General features: G+C 50.1%; 1 protein-coding gene across 13 annotated transcripts in view; it reads left to right on the forward strand.

Annotated features, from left to right (window-relative positions):
• SLC2A9 (solute carrier family 2 member 9) overlaps positions 1 to 19,663 on the forward strand; it is a 223,187-nt gene that overhangs the window by 113,765 nt on the left and 89,759 nt on the right. For all 13 annotated transcript variants that reach the window (XM_082728528.1, XM_082728535.1, XM_082728532.1 and 10 more), the window contains one exon: positions 9,974 to 10,106. In XM_082728528.1, coding sequence (XP_082584654.1) covers positions 9,974 to 10,106 — 133 coding nt within the window. The remainder of the gene's footprint in view (positions 1 to 9,973; positions 10,107 to 19,663) is intronic.

Here is a 19,663-nt window from a genome sequence, read left to right on the forward strand (position 1 = left end):
GAACTGTGATTCTAGAAAGAGTAAATCATTTGTTCAAAGCCCCATAACTTGTAAGGAGAAGAACCAGAATTTGAACTTGGAGCTAACTCCAAAGCTGAACAGAGCTACAGAAGGGAAAGACTGGCATCCAAGGTCACAGAACCCTTGGTAACCTGGGCTGCTCCTTGACCTTCCATGCCTCACGGGGCGCCTGGGTGGCTCAGTGGGTCAAAGCTTCTGCCTTCGGCTCAGGTCATAATCTCAGGGTCCTGGGATCAAGCCCCATGTCAGGCTCTCTGCTCAGTGGGGAGCCAGCTTCCCTTCCTCTCTCTGCCTGCCTCTCTACTTGTGATCTCTATCAAATAAATAAATAAAATGTTAAAAAAAAATTTTTTTTTAAATCATGCCTCACACCATACAGAGGCCCTAAATTGAGGTCAGCAACAGGAAAATGCAATTCACATGGATGTCCTTATGCTTTTAAAGCCTCAGAACAAACCATATTTGTCTCCCTTTCTTGAGTTCCACTCGGAGGACACTATCTGATGGTAGATGGCCCACGGTGGGGAAGGTGGAGGAGGTGGCAGACAAAGGCATGGTGTGAAGAGTCTGAACAATGAGACCCAGAAACCAGGATGACTCAGCTAGAACACAGAAGGCTGACAAAGGGATTAATAATGGGCTTCAAGTGCAGAGAGCTTTATTTAGAAGAAAATGGGGCTACCTACCTAATTCCACAGGAAAGAGAAAGGTGATCTCTGTAAATGTAAAGTCAGGGAAGTCAGGTCTGCCTCAGCAAAGTGCAGCTGAGGAGTCCCTTCTGTCCATGAGGCTAGCGTGGGGGTTGAGAGTGTCGTGCTGGGTACCATACCGCCTGGGGTTAGTCCCCACTTGGCCATTTAGAACATGCGTGACTGTGTGCATGAGTTAACTTCTCTGTGCCTCAGTTTCCTCAACTGTAAGATACGGATGAAGGCAGGGGTATTGAGAGGATAAAACTGAGTTACTGTGTATGAACCACCCAGCAAATCTGAATGCAGTGGGTTCCAGTCCCTTGCTGTAGGTTGGCTCAGAAAGGTACTCCGCAGGACCACAACCTTTTAAAAGTGCGTGAATTTCTCTCTCTTACATGGAGAAGGGACAATCTTGGTTTTATGGAAGATCTTGCTGCAGGATCCACTGTTCTCTCCACCTCAGTATTCTTATCAGTACAACGGGAATAGTAGCTTCTAACCTTACCATCCCATACGACTGCTTGAAAAACTAAGCAAGGCATAGGACAACAAAACCCTTTGACAAGCAGGAAAATGTTGTAGGAAGGGGGGTGGGGATCTGGCCTGTCTTAAAAAGCAATTATCGGTCACTACTCGGGTGCTTCCCTCACACCTAAAACTCACAGCAGCTTTCTGAGAGGTGAGTGTTATGCCAATGGAAGGTAATGTCAGTATTATTTCTCACACAGGAAAGGGCAGGAGTACTCTGAAAGCCCATGTTCTTGAGATCCCTATTATTGTTCTGTTGAAATAGAATCAGAACCTGAATACATACAAGAATAGTGATTCTAGAACAATACGTTTGCTACAGTGATTTGAACAATAGTAGCCTGGATTGGCTCTGTAGGGTCAGATGGTATTGATTTCTGCACGACCTAGAGTGGAGATAGTGATAGATGGACCCATCGGCAAGGCTGTGTAGACACAGCTGGGCACAGATTCCCCTCTCCAGGGCTCTGTAAAGCTGAGGCCAGCAGGGTCCCTCTCTGAAAGGTGGTTATAGGGATGGCAAGGTCAAGGGACTCCATGCACTTTTGTGATTGAGGCTGATGCCCTTGGAAGACTTAGCTCAACAAGAGAGGGGCATTCACACATTTCCCCCAGCATTCCTTCTGCAGGTGAACACATTTCCACACTGTTTTTCCTTATGGAATGGCTGCCCTAGCTCCTTGCCTTGATGGAATCCCTGACGTTTTGGTAATAGCCAGAGCCATCGGAGCTGAGCTGGAGTGATCTCTGATGAGTTCTGTATAGGATTCTCTCTGGTGAAGCAGGACTGCGTTGAGCCCAATATTATCTGCATATAACTTCTCTATTCATTCAACAGCTACTGTGAGGGAAGGTGATGGTGTGATGTCAGGAATAATGTCCTGGAAGGAGACCCATGTAGGAATCAGAAGAACCAGGCTTTCATTCAGCTGCACCCCGCCCCAGTTTCCCACCTGACTTTGCATCAGTTTCCTGACCTTTCTGGGCCTCAGTTTTCTCTTTTACTTATTTCTATATATACTTATCTTTAGACGTGATTTTTTTTTAAGATTTTATTTATTTGAGAGCCAAAGAGAGCACGAGCACCAGGAGAAGCAGAGGCAGAGTCGGACTCCAGAGCATGGAGCCTGATGCAGGTTTCGATCCCAGGACCCCGAGACCAAAACCGACCTGAAGGCAGACAGATGCTTAACCTTCTGAGCCACCCAGGTGCCCTATGGGCCTTGGTTTTCTCTTCTATAAACTGGAAATTATAATAGTACCTCAGAGGGGAATATTTTTTTATGGCATTTGGCCCTTTAATAGGATACCAATTGGGAAGTTGGAGCATTGAAAATACTAAAGTACTTTAAAAGCAGGGTTGTGTGTTATTTCACAGTTCTGTATCCAGCAGTAGCACTGCTGGCCTGTGCCCTTCAACTCACCCAGCCTGCACTCAGTCAGCAAGCTTTAATTGGACACCTGCCACGCACCAGGGGCTGGGCTGACACATGAAAGAACACGGCAGGGCGATGGCCCTGAGGAGCTCACTCTAGTCAGAGAGACATACCCAGAAGGAAATCCATCGCTACACGAAGTAATGAGAGCTTTATTGGAAGTCTGTACCTGGTGGAGATGTCCTCTATGGGTGGGAACGTTAAACATGGAAGGATAGGTAGGTGCTGTGGGTAGGGGCCAGGCATTCCCCAGAGAGGAAGCAGGCCGTGCAAAGACATGGCATCAGCAGGTAGAGTCAGGGAGGCTCTTAGATCCGATGGGCAGGACCAGAGTGGAGGCGCCTGCACCCCTGTCCAGCCCGCATCAGGGCAGGCATCTTAGCAGGGTTCTGATAAGACAGGGCTTTATACCCCTGGCTGAGAGATTTAGACTCCACCTCCAGGGCAACGGGAAGCCCCTGAAATGTCTTAGAGAAGTAACTTGGAACACCACAGGCACCTTCCAAAAGGATCGCTCAGGCTATGAAGGATGGAATAGAATGTGGAGGATTTGGGGACACTCGAGATGCTGCTGCATGAATCCAGGTGATCTGTGGGAAGGAGGTCCCCTAAGGCCAATGCTAGCAAAAGAGAAGGGGAGGGAATGCATGAGAGAAAGACTGAGAAACAGCTAGTGGGGCCACGGCAGGGCCGGCAGCCAGTCAGATGGCAGTGGGAGGGCTGAGGGCCAATGGCAGGCATGTAGACATTAAGTTTCCAAACTGGGTTTCTGGACAGGTGGTGATCAAGTGTCAGGACTGGGTAGCTTGTGAGGTCAGAGACCCTGTGCTTGGATGTGGAACCAAGAGTTGTCCGTGGAACTGCCACCGAGCACCTGGCATTCGAGGATCCCCAGGCAAAGTAGAGAGCTGTACATGGACATTGGGAGGCTTGGGTCCACAGGTGTGTCCTAGGTCGGGTTCCCCAGCAAAGAGACCCTGAGATGGAGGTCGGTGAGCAGGAAGCTGACTGGGAAGTGTGCTCAGCTCATACCTGCCAGGGAGTAAGGGAGGTGACCCTCAGCAGAGGAGGGAGGTGAGCTGCCCTCAGTCATGCAGAGACCTTGGCCTAGCTCTGGACCTCGGAGGGCCCCTCTAATTGTCCCACTTTCAGACAGAGGAGGAGGGGCAGGCCTTTGTGTCCCCACGTCAGCCAGCCCCTGGAGCCAGCCAGCCCCTGGAGTCCCCAGCCTGCTCCTGGGGAGGGGTGGGCAGGCTTGGTGGACAAAGCGTCTTCCAAGGGTCCATCCTGGGGAGATCCAGCTGTGGTCCCTCCCACAGCCAACAGTACTCCTGGCAGTGGGGGATGAGCTCCTTGGCTCTGCACTCTGCACGATCATCCCCTGCAAGGGGAGGGGATGTCCCGGGCTCTCAGTGACCCTGGAGCCCCCTGGGGAGCATGAACAGCCTGGCACCCAGGCCATGCTTCCAGGCCAGAGAACCCAAGGTTTCTAAGTAGGGGAGACAGTGGGCATCAGTAGTTCTTAGGCGATTCCAATGTGCAGCTAAATTGATGAGGCATGGCCCTGTGGGAGCACTGGAGATGAACAGAAAGAGAGCTGGGTCACATCGCCAGGTGCTTGAGGAATCTGGAGGAGAGCCAACAGAGCTGGCCTGGGGCTTAGAGAGAAGTGGGAGCCCACAGCAAGAATCTTCCTGGTGCCCTGCCTGTGTGTGGGGGGGGCGGGGGTGGGGGATGGCCCAGCCCCTCTGAAATGTGCCTGGGATTGCCTTTAATCAGGTATGCTGAGGGGACAGACATGGAGACACTGCTTTTTTTTGTTTTGTTTTGTTTCCCCAAATTTATTAAACAAATGACAAAAATGAGAATGAAGTCCCCAGCCTTTTCTATTGTAAAATTTGGTATATTAGACATTTTCAATAAAATATTTTATCTCTAGTATTAAATATACACACAGAAAGAACAGAAGGGAACTGGATTAATCATATAGGTCACGCTTGTGAGACTGGGTTAGTCAGGTGCTCACGGCAACTTTCCATGCAGAAGGGGGTGGTGAGCGTGAGGGACTGGGCCTTGGGCTTTGAGGTGTGTGTGGGGAGAGTAGCAGGTGTATGGTCTGCACTAAAGAGACACTGCTTTTGAAAGAAGAGTTCATTGTTCACAGTTCCCAAATGCAGGCCCAAAGCCACTCCACACAGGGGCCCCAGGAGCAAGCACAGGGTCCCTCAGGAAGTGGAAGGAGGGAGGGGAGAGCAAGTTCTAGAGCCTTTATTTTGGTTTTGGCATCAAGAATGGGCAAGGCAGGGGAGACGAGCTTGAACAAGTTTGGGGCTGCATAGTTTGAATGATTTCAGGCTCGCTCTGGGCTGTAGGGACCATCTAGCTGTCTGGGACCTGACCTTTGGGGAACTTTGGGCAGGAGAAATATTGGTTTATGTGTGACAGTTGGATAAAGGAGGTCACTGCAGGTGTGGGCTCTAGCTGATTTGCTTATGGAAAGCATGCTCTTGGCAGGTTGTTTCCAATGACCAGACTCAGCCACCCCTGGGAGGGGCAGTCTCTGCAGGATCAGTAAGGACTGGGATGCCAAAGCATCATAAAATACAGAAAATGGAAGGCATAATTAATAAACCTGCCCCGTGGGCTCTCAGCTTGGAGATCGCAGTGGGCTAGATTTCAGTAGCAGTACCCCGTGGGACTTAAACAACAGCACACAGTAGCCTTGCCCCTGGATTTCTTGGGGCTGCAGAGGACATGAGTCTTTAGAAGAGTTTCAGGGGTGCCTGGGTGGCTCTGTTAGTTAAGCATCTGCCTTCAGCTCAGATCATGATCCCCAGGTCCTGGGATCCAGGCCCACTGCCCAGTGGGGAGTCTGCTGCTCACTCTCCCTTTCCCCGCCCCTGCTCTCTCTCTCTCTCTCTCTCTCTCTCAAATAAATAAATAAAATCTTTTAAAAAATAAAATAAAAGAGCTGCAAACTCCCAAGTCAGAGGAACTCCAGGGGGAGAAGAGGTGGGATGGAGGGGTTGGACACGGGCCTGAAGTTGCAGAGGGGAGAAAGGAGTAAGAGAGAAATGAAAAGCAGCCATCCCCCCACCCCCTACCCCCCTGGATTCTTTTGCCGCAGCTCCAAGCCCAAAGCAGGCTTGGATGGACTGGGGAACAGAAAATTTGCCATTCAGTCAGGTTTATTTTGATTATTGTTTTGAAATTGAGCCTGAGACTGTGTCCTAAGATTAAGCCCCTGTGATGGGGCAGAGAGGAGCATCCCTACCAACTAAACATTAAAGGAACATAGGAGACAAAAACCAGGGTTGTACTTTTTGAGGGCATTACGAATGGTGTGTGTGTGTAACATGTGTTGTGTTTGTGGGGCACTGAGCACAGAACTTGGCCCACGAAGTACTCGGCAAACATTCAGCTATTACTATAATCTGATCCTGAATGTGATAAAAATAGAAAAATACTTCATTTTGTGCCCCCTTTGGCTCTGTGAGGTAGGCTTCATTCTTGCCCTTCTCGCCTCCAGCAGCACCAAGTTGCTGGCCCAGGAGCCTGTCCCGTTGGTGGTCTGAGTGCTGACCAGCCTCGCCTCCCCTGTCCTGCTTGTCTGCGGGTAGAGGGTCTGTGGCCAGGTCTTTCCTAACTTCCTGACTTAGGGTAAGATCAGTGGTTCCAACTCTACTTAAGATTTTGAGCTGTCTCATCACAGTCCTGGAGGATAGTATTTATGGACAGGCCTGAAGTCATTGACAGCTTGGGGGCAGTGTGACCCAGAAGTCGATTTTAAAAAGGAAACCTTGCAAATTCAGAAACAAGATAATTGCATTATCGTGCAACCCACTCATCTTACCCGAAAGGGAGTTGGAAATCATTCTGGCCAACAAGATGATGCAATTTTCTTTCCTCCTGAGTAAAATAAGCAGGGTTAAGAACCCTGACCTCATACTTTACCCAACATAGGAAGCTCTAACCGGCATCACGGAGACTCATCTGAGATTGACTTTCCATAGCACCTCGTGGTCCTGTGTTAGGCGAGTAATACATGTTCTTTAAAACATGCCTTCTGCTCAAAAAGAGAGTAAGAGGCTATCCTCGGCACTTTGCCAAGGGCTCTGTGTGAAGGTGATCAGTGTGTACAAAAGCCCCTTCCCATACTTGTTTGTTCCTCCCGCAGATATGCTGTGCCAGGCACGGTCTCTGCCCTCAGGAGGCAAGCAATCCGAACTGTGGTACAGAATGTTGAGTCCTGGGCTCTGTGCTGGGACCAAATGCCCAGGAGCATTGTTGAGAGCCACTGAAGGTTCTTCGGCCTGAGGCAATGGGAGAAAGTCAGATCCCACGTCTGGTGCCATTGTGACCTCCCCTGTAGCTGAGGCACCTGGGGTCAGGCTTCACGGATCAGAACTCAGGTTCTCAAGACCTGATGTTCAGTCACGGCTCCGTGACCAAAATGGGCCTCAGTGAACCGGGTAACCCCTCTGTGGGGGCAGTGAGTACTTTTGAAATGTGAGCATGATAATGGTCTGTACCTCAGACGGAAGTGTGGAAATTCAAGGAGATAGTCTAGGTAACGGGCTTCTTACCACACTCTGTCTCGTTGAATGCTTACAGTGTGCAGGGTCCTGCTGAACCCTTGATAGATCCATTAACTCATAGAACACTCCTGACGACCTATGAACAGGCATTCCTGTTATCCCTATTTTACAGAGAGGAAGAATGAGCATAAGCACTTAGGGTGCCCAAGGCCACAGAGAATGGGCAACAGAGGCAGGATTCAAATCCGGACAGCTGTGGGATTTGGGATTTTATAGCATCCAAGTGCATGAACTCCACTGTTGGCTAAGCTTGGCTTCTCCTGAGTCAAGTGTCCCCAAGGGTCTACTCTGGACTTTCCTGCCATTCTCTTTCCCCAGTCCAGACCACTAGCATCCTAAGCTAGGAGTGGCCCACCCTGAGATCAGTGTATCTGCTTTTCTCCAGAGGCAGAGTCCAGACCACAGCCACCAGAGTGATGTCCTTAGGAAAGATTTACGACATCACAGATCACAAGCTGTACCACAGACTTGGCTTGTCGGTAATAGTAGAAATCCACACACTGTGCTCCCTGACAGACCAGATCTGCTGGACTGTAGATTCAAGGAAGGTGTGCAGAGCCTTTCCCCAGCTCCTGGTGGTCCTTGGAGCCACGTCCAAGTGTCATGGAATGGCAGCCAAGCTGCCCCCCTGACCAGCCTCCACCCCAGCTCCCATGTCTCTGTCTCCCCTTGTCCTGCGCTCCCGCCACAGTGGTGGGTTCTAGGTGAGCCTGGGAGGATCAGGTTTCAGTGGTCAGGCTATTCCTACTCACACTGTCCTTCTAGCTCCTCTCCTCCTTTCTCCCTTTGGCAGCTTCCAGGATCTCACTCCTGAAAGCGCCCCTCTGTGAAGATGCTATGGGAGAAGCTTGGCGTGATTTCCCTCTGCACAGCTGCTGGCTGGCTAGCAGGCCCTAGCCTGGGCTTTTATGTCTCCACATCTGGAACGTGCAGCAACAGCTCTAGCTGCCGGGAGGTGAAATGAGACAGCTGTGTGAGAAGTTCCCACCACGCCTGGCACATAGTAGGAGCATAATTGGGTTAATTCCCTTGTCTTTCCGCCCCCGCCCCAGCTTTCTGTTCTGCTCTTACCGGCGCAGCAAGTAAACTCTAAGGAAAAAACAAAATCAGCAACAAGACACACACACCGAGTTGGCATAGTGAATGTCCCACTTACACGGAGCTATAACTCACCTCCCATAAAATTTACCACTTAAAGTGGTTTTTAGTGTATTCACAAAGTTGCACGATCATGGCTTTTTACTAATCCCAAATATTGTCATCATCCCCCCAAAAAGAAGACCATCCCTGGGGGCAATCACTGTCCCCTCCCCACTCCCTCTGGCCCTCAGCAACTGCTAGTCTGCCTTCCACCTCCCCCTGGTGTCTCACCAAACCTCAAGCTGGCATTGGTGTTTGGAGTTTGGTGAATATAAATCATTGTTCTACAAAGAAAAGGAAGTAGGACCAAAGGTCCCTTGAAAATCAGGACCTAGTCTTTGCCCTTCTGTGAGCCAGTTGGTCTGCTCCATGCTTCAGGGGTCCCTCCCCGTTTGACTCTCCAAGATCAGACAACTGGGAACTTACGGGGGTCTCTAGCCTCAAGGGCCTCCTGAAGGAGCCAGACCTGGGAGAACCCTGGAGGGACGCTGTGCCCCCGAGGGTGCTCAGAACCCGACCTGAAGCTACCCAAGCCTCCCCCTGGTGCAGCAGCCCTGTGGCTCATTGTGTGAAGTCTTTAGTTCTGAGGGTGCCTCCTTGCGGTCCTCCTTTTCCTTTTTGAGGAAATAGAACATGCCAAGAATTTGGCACTGAGTGTTTTGCCTTTTCCCCATCAGAACTGCCTCCCGTTGGCCTTCTCTTCTTGCGGAGACCCCGTGAGAGCTCCCTCTGTAAACCTAGGTTTAAAAATAAATAAATAAATAAAGCAGCTCAAGAAGAATGCCACTCTGACCAGCATAGGAAGAGCACCTGCTGCGCGCGAACTCCCTCGAGGGGACGGGTGCTGCTTGTGGTGGCCCAAATGCCCCTCCGGTGCAGGCTATAAGGCCCTGCCTGCTCGGCCCCAGACACGGAAGAATTCCCTGCCTCAGGGGCCAGCTGTACCCCAGCCCCACCACACCTGCCTGCAAGAATCAGGGAAGCTCCAGCCACTGTCCTTGTATGTTCTCCGACAGGACCAAAACGGGCTGCATCTCATGGGCCTTGGAGGCATCTGGGGGCTGGCACCAACAAAACAGTCTTTTTTTCCATGCACCTACTGTGTGCCAGGCCCCACAGCCCAAGCTCTATCTGATTGCACTCTTGGGACAGCCTGTGGAGTGGCTGCGGCTGTCCCCGTCCCATGGGTGAAGAGACGCAGGTTTCCAGGGGCCACAAGCGCAGTTTCCAAGGCTGCACAACTAGGAAGGCTCACCATGATGCCCCAGGGGTCATGGCATCAGCCAGCCCTGATATCCTTGTATGGCCTTGACCCACCTGAGCCTCCCAGGTCGCCACCTCACAGGTGGTTATGAGAATTGACCTACCTTGTGCACAGAGAGCGCCATACATGTGAGGCTAACCCTGTGTCCGTTCCCTTGCTCAGCCTGTTGGTAGGGATCACAACGGCGTGGGAGGGACTTCTGCAGAGGGCCAACACTGTTTTTTCCAGGGGCCCAGCCCCAGCAGGATGACTGGAGGCTACATCCATTCACTGGCCTCCTGTTTCTCCCTTCAGGAAAGCACCTGGCCATACCTGTTTGGAGTGATTGTTGTCCCGGCTTTGGTCCAGCTGGTGAGCCTGCCCTTTCTCCCTGAGAGCCCACACTACCTGCTCTTTGAGAAGCATGACCAGGAGGGAGCCGAGAAAGGTAGGGGCCCATGGCATTTCCCACACTGTTCCAGCCTCTTCACAGAGTCAGCACTGCAGGACATGCTGGGACCTGGTGCCATTCCTCTCGGCAGGTGCTGTGCTGGGTGCCCCTGGACACTGTGTTGCTTTATCTTCCCAGCAGTCTGCAGTGGGGACACAGATCACACAGGGAGCTTGGAAAAGCCAGGGCAGAGCAGGGTAAGACCCAGGTCTGCTTACTTCTAGGTGGTGTCTCACCATTGCCGCCGCTCAGGTGGTTCCAAGCACAAGACAACATGAACTTATTATCTTAGCGGTTTAGGTCTATTTGGCTCTCTCCTTATATTCTCACTTCTTCACTGCCCAGTTCTGCTGTCCTAACACTCACAGGAGAAGAAATGTGCAAGTGTGGAAAGAGCAGCCATGTCCTGCCGGCCCGGGGCTGGGTGCCAGCATCCCTGCAAAGGAAACAAAGCACGCCCATTTTATGGGAGAGAAACACAACACCCACAATGGGGGTGGGGGCTGGTCTTAGGTCGCTTTCCTTAAATCCCCTGAATGGCAAGATGCTGGGTCAGGTGCCAAGCATTCAGAATCAGAGGCCCCAAAAAGGCAACCCGTTTTGCCCCAGAGATAGACAACATGGAATGAACAAGGCGTCCTTCTTATAGAGGGAGACAGCAGACAGCAGCCCCGTTGCACGGGAGGCAGGAGGGGCTGGGTAAACCTGTGTGGCCTTCACATGCCCCGCTCTGCTGCCTGATCTTATTCTAACCTTCCTGAGCCTTGGGACCCTCATCTGTAGGAGGAAATGATAGAAACCTCCCTCTGGGCTTGTTATATATAATGATTAGATGACACATATGAGGTTTGTAGTAACAGTTGCTGTCATTATTCTGAGAACTCTGTCCATTTTCTTATCCCTATCCTATCCTCTGATCTCAATTTCACTAATGTCCACTCTGAGAAAAAAATTGAGAATTATATAGTCTTTTTTTTTTAATTTTTTATTTTTTATAAGCATATATTTTTATCCCCAGGGGTACAGGTCTATGAATCGCCAGGTTTACACACTTCACAGCAAGAATTATATAGTCTTTAATACAATTTGTGCAATGCTTTTTAAAATCCAAACAACCTAAGTACTTTCTGAAGTAACAAATGGGGTATTATTAATTGCCTCTATTTGCCTAGCAGTGTATGGTTGGGATCCATTTTCTCATTTACAATATTCCTGTAAAAACATGGAATCAGAGAACATTTTCATTACCTTTACTGTTTATGCAAAAGAACTGAGATGTCCAGGGCTGATGTAAGCTGACTGAGGCCGTGGTTCTCAGTTTTTGGTTTCTGGAAGTCTTTAAAAATATGCTGGGAGCTACAGGGGTTCTTCAGGAGACTGCCCAGAGTCACGAAATTCTCAAGAGCATGGCAGTGGGGTTGGCACTTGAGCCCTATTCCCCTCCAGGGGACACTGGTTAACAGCCCTGCCCCATCTGAGAGCCGCAAGCTTCTAGAGAAGGGCTGGAACCAGAGGAGAGTTTCCTCCCATCCCAACTCCCGCACAAAGGGACATCGGTGGGTTGTGTTCTAGGAGATTCTCTTAGTGTCCATGAAGAGGCAAACCATCCAGAAGTCAGACTGCAGAGTAGGAGGTTGATTGTCAGAAGGGGGAAGCTCTGGAACAAAACCAACATGGCTGAGAAAGAGCCGAGGGGATCTGAGCCCCCAAACTAGACAGGTTATGGGTCAGTGGAAGGTGGTTATTCCTCCAGTTCCATCCCTGCTGCTTCATTGGCAAAACCTCTCAGGAAACGCATCAGTAAGCATAGTCGGAATGGGCAGTGCACGTAAATGCCTGACAGTGAAAAAGGTTTTATGTCACAGCACAGTAGGGAGTGAAGGAGAAGTCCAGTTATAAAAAATGATAAATATTACACGTGTGCTTTACGCAAAGAACAAAGATGTAGTTGGCCTTAGATTGAAAGAGAATTGTGAAATTTGCATCTGTGCCAATAAAAGTAGAGTTTCACACCAGATGTTCAGCAAACGCTGGATATTTATTGTGCGGGGCACTCTGCCTGGTGATGGGGAGAGATGGGGAGCAAGGTGGGAGCATCAGACCAGCATTCCAGCCCTCCAAGGGGCGAGGGCAAGGGTAAGAGGGATGGGAAAACTCATTAATAGCTCATCTCACCTGAGAATTTTGTCATTCTAAGCACTTCACATGTATTAGACCATTCAAGCCTCTCATCTGTGGAAAGCAGATCACATTATTATTCCCATTGTAAAACAGACAAACAAGAACTGAGAGCTGGTTAACTTGACCGAGGACACAAAGCTAGCAGGTGGTGGCCCTGGGATTTGGACACTGATGGTCTTGCTCTGGAACCTCTGAGCATAGACAAAACACACTCTATAACTGAGTACCTTGTTTGGTGATGAGAGGTATGCCTTGTCTGGTCTGTGGGTAATTTGGGGGACAGGGGCCCTGCAACAGTCAGTTACTGCCATAATAATTATCTAACTACCTTGAAACTCATTGGCTTAGGATGATAGTATTTATCATCCCCAAATCTGTGGGTGAACTTCTGTTCATCTTGATAGGCCTTGCCCTTGCAATGCATCTTGTCTTAGCAGAAGTTCTCCAGCATGCCTCGGGGTCCACTGGCTGATCTAGGCTGGCCTTGACTCTGTGCCACGTGCCGATCTTCCAGCAGGCTAGTGCAGGCATATTCTCACAGCGAGCACACAGGTCCCAGAGAGGAAGTGGGAAACACAAGTGGTTTTTCAAGCTTCAAGTCAGCTAAGATCCTGTTGGCCAGGGTAACTCGTGTGGTCAAGTGCACAGAGTGCGAGGGGGTGCACAGTTATAGAGCAAAGGACACACACGTAGGGAGGTCGTGAATCAGGGTCATCGATGCAACCCATGCACTCCACAGCCCTCTTGCAGTCTTTCCTACCCTGCCTCACCTCCGGATCATAGTTGTAGCTGGGTCTCATTTATTGGTGGCCCTCTTGTCAGTTGAGGAGAAGCCCCCAGTACTTAAAAATAGGAAAAAGGAGTAAGGTGTCCTTACTTCCATTATGAGAAGGAGAGGATATTTAATAGGTAGAAATGAAACATTAGCCTAGGCAGTGTGCTAGGGCAATGCTCCAGACACAGGGGTCAGGAAAGTGACACTGAGCAGGACCGTTTGGGTTGTAAGAGACAGACGCTGTAGCCTAAGCAGAAGGGAAACTCTTAAGTCCTGTCTCTGTGAGTGGTATTCGAGGTCACCAGAAATTAACATCCTGCTTTCTGGCCCACATTTGACAACAGTGGAAAGATGGATGCAGGAATGGAAGAGATGGGATAAAATGTCACGTTCAGTGACAAAGACTCTTTGGTCAATTGGCTTTAGGTCTGCTGTCTAGGAGAGCCTCCTAAGATGGTATTCATGAACTGACGGGCTCCAGGACAAGCCTGCCCTGAGACACTGAGAACACAGAAGAAGAGAGAATACGTGCTCCTCCAGCCAGACAGACCCCCAGATGAGACAGGAGCCAGGCCATTGCTCTCCCCAACTTACCAATTAGCCCAGTGCCTTCTCACCTCTTGGAGAAGAGTGAGTAAGAGACGGAGTGAATGACATGCTAATGAAATGCCCTCCACGAGGAAAGTCATATCAGGAGCAAGCAATAAGTGCTAGGCAAAATAAAAGTTTATTTCTCTCTTACTCAAGAAAATGTTGAAGGTAGGCTGTCTGTGACTGCTAACGATTCTCCGTGGTGTCAGGGACTTCATTCCTTTTAATCTCTCCACCTGCCATCCTTAGAAGGTGGCCTCATGGTCCAAAGTGGCTGCTGTCACAGCTGCATTCCAGCCAGGAGGAGGAGGGTGAGAGGGAGGGATGACTTGCCCGGCTACTCGAGAAGTCTTGAAGGCTCGCATACTTGGTCTGTTTGGTCAGGACGTGCTCCTGTGGCCTCTCTTAGCTTTCGAGGAGCTTGGGAAATGTTCATTAATGCGCCTATTCTCGGAGAGTCAGAGCTGCTCTGAGGGGAAAGGGGAGAAGGAATGACAACAGCAGTGGACCTGTGGCAGGCTCTGCTGCAGCGTAACCAAGAAGCGTGAGAAGCACTGTTGGATGGGACCCGGCAGACAACCAGACCGAGGCATTCTGGGTGCTTGGAAGGCTGGTAACTTGTGGTAACTTGTGGCTCCTTCCAGAGGGCCCTGTTCTGACAGCCGATGATGCTTAAAGAGGAGGCTGACTGAGCTCTGGAAATGAGCTACAGAACCTGCTCAGCCAAGCCCTGACATGCCTTCATTTGTTGCTCCTAAACCTTCCGTGGCTGTCCCACTCCCTCCCTGTGAGGCCTGACTACCACCTTCTGGTAAAGTCAGCCATCTGCAGCTCACTACATTTCTAATGATGCCTCATGCCTTAGGGAGTATCATGGTGCCTCTTATCTATAGAGGGCCTCAGTGACCCCGGCTGGATGAAGGGGCTGTGCCCCCGAGTATGTCCACATCCTAATCCTCAGAACCTGCGCATGTCACCTTACATGGCCCAAGGGGCTTCACTGATGTAACTAACTCAAGGATCTTGAGGTGGGGAGAGTTGCCTTGGATGGGCTGGATGAACCCTGTGTCATCACAAAGCTCCTTGTGAGTGAAACAGGGAGGAGGGACAGGGTCCAAGAAAGACCTGTGGCCATGGAAGCAGGTGTCAGAGTCAGAAGGAGACTGAGCGTGTCCTACGGGTGCAGGACAGGGCACCTCTCGAGGCTGGAAATGGCCAGCATGTGGAGTCTTCCTGGGAGCCTCCAAAAAGATTGCAGCCTCGGTAGCCCTGTGAGACCCGTTGTAGATGTCTGACCACACACGGAACAACTTGGTGCTGTTTCAAGCCCCTCATTTGTGCTGATTTATTGCAGCCACACAGCAAACTCTGTTAAGGCAGGGACATCAGTGAAGGCTGAACTATGACTCTGTCTTACTTTTAAATATGGTTCCAACATTTTTTTTTTACTTGAACTCTCAAAATTGCCAGGTGTTCCAGTTGTTTCTATTTTTCTATTAATAATTGGGTGAAAGGTCTTTGTGCACGAAGCTTTTAAAGATTTTTTTTTTTTTTCCAATGCACCATCCTATTGCCAAAACTTGTGGAGTGCCTCTGACCTCCCAGATTCTCTGCTTTCCTGGAGTCTTCAGGATACCCGAAGCCCAGGGGAGGGACCCGCATTCAGAGGTTGAATAGTCCACTGGGGCCCCACAGCTGGAGAGAGCAATGGGCTTCAAACTCCATGTTTGTGCTGCCTTGTGTGTGTGTGTGTGTGTGTGTGTGTGTGTGTGTCTTTGTAATTGTAACACACAGCATATACATACAATACAGACAAGTATATTAGCATAGCTGACCCCTTGGTTGTTGCAATTTATTAAAACCCAGAAAATTTCCTCTGCAATATTACGATTTCCTATATTTGAGCCAGGCTTCAACTCCACATAGGCAGCTTTTACAACAAGGAGTGGTTAAGGAATTGTGTATCTGTATTCAGAACTGAAAATTCCATCCGCCCACTTGGTTCACTTGTTGAATAATTATGTAGCATTATGAAGGCATCCTTAGGACACAGAACATAAAATAAATCCATGTGATCACAAAAGCATGGAAATAATAGACACAAGGAGGACAGCCCAGGAAGAAGGCAGGCATAGGTGGAGATCGCTCTTTTGTGAGGAAGCTGTGTTTTGTGCTGGACAGGCTCTTGATAAGGGAGGACGTCTGCAGCTTCTGACACACCACCGGCATCCACCAAGAACGAAGTCGTGTGCCTGGGAAGGATGCCCCGAGGTGGCCAGCCTCTTCCAGGCCCACTCTTGCCTGGGGACTCTTGGCACACGTGTTCCCCTGGAGATGACAGGAGAGGGGGGAGGGGCGGCTCTAGTGCCCTGTGCTCACCCCTGCCAACTAGAAAGATGGCTCTGCCTCCTGAAGCTGGCAGAGAGACTTGGCAGAAGGAGGAAACGGAGTCCCTCTGAGGTCCTATTCCTGCCTCTGCTCTTAGAAGACCAAGCCTTCTTCCAATGGTGCTCTGTTTACATGTTTATGGGATGCGTGACCTCTGAGTGCCACGCCCCCACACCCCTGGTCTCTCTAGAGTAATTGTCTCTTGGAGTTCCCTTCGCCCTGGCTGGAAAGCCTGCTCGTGGGCTGGTTGCCAAGCAGACAGCCAAGTGCCTTCCTACAAAATACCCAAGGGTCAAAGGGGGCAAAAAACCATAGCTCAGAAACTACCATTAGCTCCCAGGGCACGAAGGCGCATCTTGAAATTATTCATAGCTCCCTTCTAGACAGCTCCCTTCGAGACTCCCTTTAAATTGAGAGAATTGTCAAGGGTTCCAGCCAAGCAAGGGTTGCTTTCTGTATTGGGGCCGATTTTGTGCAGCCCTGAGTCTACTGGGGCTCTCTGCTCCCCCAGAGCTGAAGGAATTGCCTGGAGCCCCAGTTTTCCAGCATGGGGAAGGTCCAGGCCCTCTTCAGGATGTCTTGGAAATCCTGAGCATTTCTGGGCTCCAGACTGTCGAGGGCACTAGCTTCCTTGTGTGCTGCTCTGTCTCACATCATAAATACCCCAACGTGAACTTCAGCCCCTGCTTTGGTTTCCTCAAACAACGTAGCAGCGGGCACACGCCCCGCATCACTGGAGCATTTAAAGGCATATTGAAGATTTGGGGAAAGGACTCCAGGCACAGGGTCCCTACCGCTCAGACCCTCTTCTTTCCTCTCTCACCACTGCCCATTGTCCCGTCTGCCTTCCAGATGGCTCTGGGGCTCGTCTTCATGTCCTGCTAACACACTTTCCCTTCTGAAGTTGGAATCAGACAGCAGGCAGATTTCAGCAAACACCTTCTCCTCCAAGTGTTGTCAAAATACTTTTCTCAGCCAAGTCGCTTCCATCCTTGAGAGACACTCAGGTGTCAGCCCTTAAGTTTCCATGTTCCTCTTCTCTTTGTGCCGCTGTTGTGATGCTCCCTGGCTGTTCGGAAGGCACCCGTGTGTCTCAGCGCCACACTGTGGGCCCAGAGTGGACGGAGAGGCAGCTGGGCTGGGGGTGGCCCTGCTTCCCTGCACGGCACCTGTGAGCCCAGGAGAGTTGCCCATTGCCTTGGACATGGACTCAGTTTTCCCACCCTGTGAAATAGAAGGAGCACAGTGCTTATCGCCAGGGCCCAGAAGGATGCTCAGACAAGACCTTGGATCTGAGAATGCTCTGTGATGGGCAAAAACATGCAGCAACATTGGAAGCAAGGATTTATAATTGTGTGGCTGAAATCAGCCCATCAGCAAACATTCATGGTAACTCAAGTAGGTCCTGGTTGAGAGGGTGAAGGAAATAAGCTCCCGTAGAGGCCATGAGCACCCTGGACCCAGCCATAGCCTCAGGGTCCCACAGATCTCTGGGGCATTGCAAAGATCCTTGCACACCATTCTGTAATACTGGCCCTACCTCAGAGGGCCACGGGGAGGATCCGGAGATGCTGCCCAGGTGGAAATGTCTGTCTTCCTTTTGGTCTAGCTCATTCCCATGCAAGTCTCAGTGCTTCTCCATGGAGCTCAGACTTAGGTGTGTGAGTCACTGACTGTGTCACCCTGGGTTCTCTGAGAAGTGGGTTCCAGGAGAATGAAGCAGCAGGGATTTTTTCAGAGTTGTCTGTGTAAACGTGAAGGGAGCTTACAGACCGTGAGGCTTGTCGGACCCCCAGTGGGCAAGGGAGGGATGAGGCTGGCAGCATCAGGCCCAGAGGAGTCCTCTGTTCCTAGAACAAGAATGCCTTAGTTTCCCTGCTATGTTCTACTATTGTCTGCAAACAGTCTCTGAAGGGCATGGCTTGAACACCCAGGGTGATGATTTGCAGAGCACAGCGGCTGTGGCCCTTGGTCAGATCTGTCCCCATGGCCAGGGGTCTATGGGCACGTTCTGCTGGCCACCACACTGATGGAAGCCACGTGCCTCTAGAACCGTGCACTCCACTGAGAAGTGAGACAGGGCAACGCCTTCCCTAATGGTTCCCAGTGCAGGGAGGTGGCCCCATGTTAGGGATTCCCCCCAGAGAAACAGAGCCAAAGGGGTGTGTTATCTGTGTACATATTAAAAATATATAAATATATATGCAGAGAGATTTATTCCAAGGAATTGGCTCTTGTAATTGTGGAAAGTGTTAAGGTGAAAATCTGCAGGGCAGGCTCCCAGGCTGGAGAGCCAGAGAAGAGTCCGGTGTTGCAGGTTAAGTCTGAGGCCATCTGCTGGCAGAATTACCTCTCTTTCTAGGGAGCTCAGTCTTTTTCTCTTTAGGCCTTCAACTGATTGAATGAGGCCCACTTCCATTATGGAGAATAATCTGCTGTACTCAGAGTCTACCAATGTAAACGTATGACTCTCATCTAAAAGCTCTCTTCACCATGATATCTAGACCAGAGTTTGACCAAATAGAGTTGACCCTAAAAAATGTGGGGATTAGCACTTCCAACCACCTGCACAGTTGAAAATCTATATATGAATTTTGACTCCTCAAAAACTTAACTACTAATAGCCAGCGGTTGCCCAGCTCTGCCATTACTGATAACATGAACAATTAACATGTATATTATATGTAACATGTATTATATACTGTGTTCTTACCATGAAATAAGCTAGAGAAAAGAAAATGTTATGAAGAAAATTATAAGGAAGAGAAAATACAAATAGTACTGTATTTATTTAAAAATCCTTCTGTAAGTCAATCCACACAGATCAGGGGTCAGCTGTGTCTGGGTGCCTTGGCCAGACACTCTAGCACTTGACATTAACCATCATGGTCCCACGCCATCCCTCCCTCCCCTAATCATCTCCCCAGCACTGGCCACACTGTGTGTCACCGCCTGTTTCTGTCACTCTCCCTCTCTCCCCACACAGTGAAACTCTCAAGGGCAGGGACTGCATTTCCTTTTTCTTTTTTTTTCTTTTAAGGTTTTATTTATTTATTTGATAAAGAGGCAGAGAGGGAACACAAGCAGAGGGAGTGGGAGAGGGAGAAGCAGCCTCCTGCTGAGCAGGGACCCCAGTGTGGGGCTCGATCCCAGGAGCCTGGGATCATGACCTGAGCTGAACAACTGAGCCACCCAGGAGCCCTGGGACTGTGTCTTCTTAAGTGCCATGTTCCCCCGCATCCAGTACAGGCTTCCTTTGGCTACACATTGAATAGATAATCAAGGCCTTGAAAAGAAATCAAGCCCTCAAAAGTGTGCTCCAATCTGTTGAATTGGAAAGGTCATTAAAAATACTGAATTTCCCAGAATTCCTTGGCAAGGCATGGGCAAATAGGCCTCTCCTTTCTACAGATGAGCAACTCAACCCAGAGACATTTGGAAACTTGCCGTCATCCCCAGCCTGGCCATTTATGGGGCTAGAGCTCAAAAGCCAGGCCCCCAGACTCCCAGGAGGGGGATTCTTGTAGTTGCATCCCTTCTGACCTCTCCCAGGTCCCATATGATAAGGATGGAGATGGGGTTCTGGCTGAAAGGCCCCACTTTCTAGGAGGAGGCAGCA

The sequence above is a fragment of the Mustela nivalis genome, assembly GCF_964662115.1.
Source record: "Mustela nivalis genome assembly, chromosome: 4".
Lineage (NCBI taxonomy): Eukaryota > Metazoa > Chordata > Mammalia > Carnivora > Mustelidae > Mustela > Mustela nivalis.